Source organism: Arachis hypogaea, chromosome 20, assembly GCF_003086295.3.
Source record: "Arachis hypogaea cultivar Tifrunner chromosome 20, arahy.Tifrunner.gnm2.J5K5, whole genome shotgun sequence".
Classification (NCBI taxonomy): domain Eukaryota; kingdom Viridiplantae; phylum Streptophyta; class Magnoliopsida; order Fabales; family Fabaceae; genus Arachis; species Arachis hypogaea.
Window position 1 is genome coordinate 142136806 of NC_092055.1, and position 5433 is coordinate 142142238.

Genomic DNA, 5433 nt, shown 5'->3' on the forward strand with positions numbered 1-5433 from the left:
AGCTTCTCAATGTCTTAAAATATTTTTAATTTCCTTCTGGATCAAACTCATCGACTGAAATAAATAAATTCCTTCGCAGCCATATGAAGCAGTGTTTTCTTCTTTTTCGATAATTGTGTTTTCTTCATTCTACTACTTTTTCACACTCAAAATATTTATTTTTAAAAAATAGAGAGTAATTTGTAAATGCAATAATGTTATTTAATTCCTTAATAAAAAGTTGCGGATATTATGTTATAATAATATTAATTTTTAAAAAAACTCTGTAAATATAAAGTGTTAATAAAGCGGCGTCGTTTTTCTTACACTTAATTATTGGACTCTAACTATTCTATTTAAAGGTTTGGGCTCAGGTGCAGTCGACTTCATGTGAAGTTGATAGTTGAGAGTCGTTAGATGAAAATTTAGTCAAATCAGTCAAATCATCTAACCGCTCTCAGTGATCAACTTCATGTGAAGTTGACTACATCTGAATTTCCACCCTGTTTCATCAGAGTTCACTTCAATGAAGAGAGAATGGTCATAAAACTTGTTGCTTCTAAAGATCAAATTCGAAAAATAAGATTTAAACAACTCAAACAACTACCTGATGCTACTTTTCATGTATCTTGCAAGCAAATCTGACAATGTAAGCTTCATTCTCGCTGAAGCCTGTTTCCTTGTCTTGTGTTTTTCGTTTTATTATTTCATAGGATGTTAGAAAACCATTCTTGTCACTTGCAACTGCAACCCCAAAATATAAAAATAGAATAAAAAAGTAAGGTGAACATATGAGAAATACATGGGCTCGAATTAGTTGGAAATAATTGCATGATTTTATATTTGATAGGAATGGAGTGCACATACAAGATTGTGTTACAATGTTTTCATGTATTTGCACATCCCATGTGACACTAAAAGAACATGTCGAGCTCAAGGCTTACACAAATTTATCATACAATTTATGACATTCAAATGCTAAAAAATCATATGAATTGGTTAGCTCTTCAAATTGTGTTGTGGAGAGGTTACCGTTACACCAGACAGGATATTGCAACCCCACTTTCTTTATGGCGAATCAGCACCATCTAATGTCTCACATTTCGTTGTCAATGATGTCCCTCATCATCTGTATCGGGACCAGGCCTTCGGTTCGGATCGCATCCTTGTTCGGATCCGGACTAATGAAGAACACAGTCGGGAGCCCTCGGACCTGAAAGATATGGAGATTTAAGCGTCATTGAGAAGATGTCTTCAAAATGGAAACAAGAAAGGAACAAAAATGGACGCTTGTGTCTAAAATCTAGATCTGATGCTAATGTTTGACAAAAAAAACAGATATGTAAGATCTAACTATTTTATTGTCTTGAATAAATAAGGTAAGTACATCAAAGTCTATGATATGAACATATAAAACCGAAAATCAACTACCAAATCAGTCATATGTATAGAATACATGTTAGAATACGAATATACATTGAAAATATGTAAAACAACACATATACACACAAATACATTATAGCCGATTTGATTGCTAATTTTTAACGTATACATAACATTTTTTATATACATGTGTGTGGGTTGAAAATAGCAGATTGTGTCATTGTGATATTTCGGAATAAATTATGATTTATGAGATCAGACTGTAAATCCCAATTTATTATATTTGGATTTCACTCGAAACATCACAATCCGGTAATTTTACACAAATGGTCACATTTTGGTGATGTGAAGTTGTTTTCTTTTTAATTTAGTAGTTTATTCGAATGATGGAAAAGAGATTAATACCTGCATGTCACGTGCAAATTCATATTCATCATCTGTATCAACCTTCACAATCATCGCATTCTTCTCGTACTCAACTGCAAGCTGAAAAAATCTAAATGGTAAGTTGCTTCACATAATTAGTCCCTTTGAAATAATTAGTATTAGACAAGTTAGCTAACACCTGTATGAAATTTCAGTAAAAATAATGTAAACTTATTCTGCTTGTAAATTGGTTGCAAACTCGGGGCATGGCAGTCGGCAGAAATTACTTTCTAATTTTACTTAGAATATTATGAACAATTTTACAATCCTTTAGTTAGTACTGATATTTTCTTCAGTAAATTCTGGAGAAATTCAAGGATTGGAGCTCCAATTACAGGAAAAAGAAACAAGACTGTCCATTAAAATATTCTACATTATGCTGCTTGAGCACAACATAATCAAACTCTCCAAACTTTTTGACTGAAAGAGCCCAACTAATTTTGACTGAAAGAAACATAAGTAATATTCTATTTTATGCTGTTTGCCCACAAGTAATATCTTATCTTATAAACCTTTCTAACTTAAAACAATTATTTTCCACTAAGTTCATCCTAGCACAGTAAGAGAATAATGGTGATGGAATGAACAGCCACTGCTAAAAAATGCAGCAGCCATGATTTCAAACATATCCTTGGAAAGTTTCATGAATTCTTAATCATCCCATCTTCCCCTAACATAATAAGAAGTGATAAGATCTTTCACTCTCTTCCAAATTTTTCACTTCTGCTACCAATATAGTTTGGAACATAATGGCTCTCATCCACACAAAGAAATAATAAACATCATGATTATAACTTCAGCTGAATGAAGAAAATCCCCATCACTTAAGGAATGTGCTTGCAATAAATACACCACATTTTGTGGTTGATCAGACCGAACCACATACTCTCCAATAGAAGGAGACCCGGAACAATGCATACGAACGAGATTTCAAATTTCTTGTCACATTACATAATGATGAAATTAATAATTTCACAAAACCAAATATATTCAAATATGAAATGACAAAAGATTTGAACTATATAAAGCAAGCCATTATGCCTTCAAATAATTGACTTCAAATTTGTCAAAACCAGCTATGGCCATCTGTAAAGAACAATGCTCCTAACAATGCTCTTGCAATAAATACACTATGTTTTGTTATTGATTAGTTTAACCAAATACATCATCAAATAGAAGGAAATACCTAACACCGGGGCCAAGGAAAATGAACAAGATTACAAACTCATTGTCATATTATATAATTAACCATTTAACAATGTCTAAAAAAAACCTGTTCAAATATAAAATGGCAATAGAAGTTTGAAATATCAAAAAAACCATTTCCATTAGCCTCCAATTACCCACAATAGCCGTTACTTTCTGCAAATAATTGAGATAAATATCGATAAGAATCGAATTTTCAAGTGTGTAAACCGGTTACAAGTAGATCTTTGTTCAACACGGTGACGCCAAAGGTTCAAATGATTAAAAACTCAAAATGATAACAATCTTCTTCTATCTCTATTGTAATACATGCAATTTGCTTTCTAGAAAGTGGAAACCAACATCACATAAGCATTCAAGGATATACAAAATGAAGAAAACAAGAGTTAGTTAAGCATTTACTTCATCAACTAAACCACATATACCATTTCAAGTTCTTGAGCCATTAAGATGCAGGGTCCACACCATGTTGCATAAAAATCAATAATAAGAGGCACATTTCTTTCTCCCTTCACAAGCTCTTGAATTTCCTCTGCTGACAACTTTTTCTGCAAATCCAAAATAACAAGCAATGCCATTACTACTAGAAAATACATCAACATTTTCATAATTAGTTCAACAAAAAAAAAGAGCAAGAAAATAAAAAAATTCTTTCTTTTACATAAAAGTTACCAATAAGAAAAGATGTAAAATTTAGTTTTCAATGCTTTTATTATGCATTTTTTAAAATAAAAAAAAATTTAAAATTTCTACTAATACTAACCTTTTAACATGTGCCAGACGAGTTAAATCTCAATTTGGCCCCTGAAATTTGGCCTAATACTCAGAATGACCCCCATAATTTCGTTGGCCTCAATTAGAACCCCAAATTTACAATTGTGACTCCAGCTTGCCCCTGCGATCATTTCCGTCACCGGAATGCTGATCTAGTGCAATTGCATGACATGGTGGACACTACTTAAACGACGGTGTATTAGTTTCGCACACAAATCCTTTGGAAACCACGTAGTGTAAAGGTTTTCTCGATATTTGACAACTTATGATCGTCGTAGTGGAAAGAAAGAGAGTTTTAACCCACAAAAAACTGAAACGACGTGGTTTCCAAAGGGTTTGGGCGCGAAACTAATGCGCCGTCGTTTAAATAGTGTCCACCGTGTCATGCAATTGCATCAAATCAATATTCTGGTAACGAAGATGATCGCAGGGACAAGTTGGAGCCATAATTACAAATTTGGGGGTTCTAATTGAGGCCAACGAAATTATGGGGGTCATTCTGAGCATCGGGCTAAATTTCAGGGGCCAAATTGAGATTTAACTCGTGCCGGACAGATGATATCTAAACCCTAAAATATTTTAGGTGGAAAGAATACTCGTGAATTTCGGTATGCAGATGAAATGGAATCAGTAAGCGCGAATTAGTATGTAATATGTCACTTAATTAGCGAATTTATGTAAGTATGATTTGCACTGTAGGAAGCTAAAAAGCAAAAAAATAGAAAAAGAAAAGAAAAATCCATAACCTTAAATTTGAAAAATGTTTAATTGAAGTAATTTAAAAAAGATAAGATAATATGGGACATACCACGAGGTAATCTTCTCTGACGTATTTACCCTTGGGAGGGTTGCAGAGCAATTTTCTTGGCATGGTGGAGAGTGAGAAAGGGGAATTGGTTCTTGTTGAAAAGGTAGGGTTGTTGTTGTTGTTGCGAAGAGAAACGGAGAATGGTTTGGAATTGGAAGAGAAGAATGAAATGGGTGAGAGTGTGAGTGTGGCCACACTCTGATGGCAATGGAGAAGAACCATTTTGAGGGAAGAAGAAGAAGAAGAAGAATAGTTTGGGGTTTATGTTTCTGTTATGGGGTTTATCTCTTTTACATTTTTCAGCTCCATATTCTTTTTTATTTTTAGATTTTTTTTTCCCTGGAAGAAAGGAAACATGTAATGAGTCAAATTAAGGACAATAAAAATGTTTTTTTTAACTAATTTATTGGTCAATTCATCAGTTCATTTGTTTACCTCATTGTTGGAGGTTCAAATTTGGTTTCGTACATGTAATAATTTAAAGACAAACTCTTAAATAAAGTTGACTTGATAATAAAAAAAATATTTATAAAAAATATTGAAAACCTTTAATCGTTTATTTTTCAATAAACTTCTTTATTACTTAACAAATTTCTTACGCAAAATATTTTGACCATTTTTTTAACCAAATAATTTAATTTCATTACTCAAAGATATAAGGTACAACCTTGACTCATTGAGAGATTAAGACTAAGAAGGAGAATAAGAAAACCTGACTTTTGGCAAGAAAAATGGGTTGAATGGGTCAATGGGCTATTGGGTTAGGACATGGATTAGGTATGGGTTATAGGTTGTCTTAGGCCTTTCTTCTTAACCCGATTTAAAACTAAATTATCAGCAAGACCAAAAAAAAAAAG

At 32.8% G+C, this 5433-nt stretch overlaps 1 protein-coding gene across 1 annotated transcript; it reads right to left on the bottom strand.

The window, feature by feature from the left end:
• Positions 1 to 792: 792 nt before the first annotated feature.
• Positions 793 to 4954, bottom strand: LOC112784746 (thioredoxin-like protein CITRX, chloroplastic). The gene is made up of 4 exons (XM_025828058.3): positions 4577 to 4954; positions 3420 to 3542; positions 1768 to 1848; positions 793 to 1192 (listed from the first exon to the last, which is right to left on the bottom strand). Exons 1-4 carry the CDS (start codon positions 4796 to 4798, stop codon positions 1076 to 1078), a joined length of 543 nt encoding a protein of 180 aa, XP_025683843.1. The 5' UTR covers positions 4799 to 4954; the 3' UTR covers positions 793 to 1075.
• Positions 4955 to 5433: the final 479 nt, after the last annotated feature.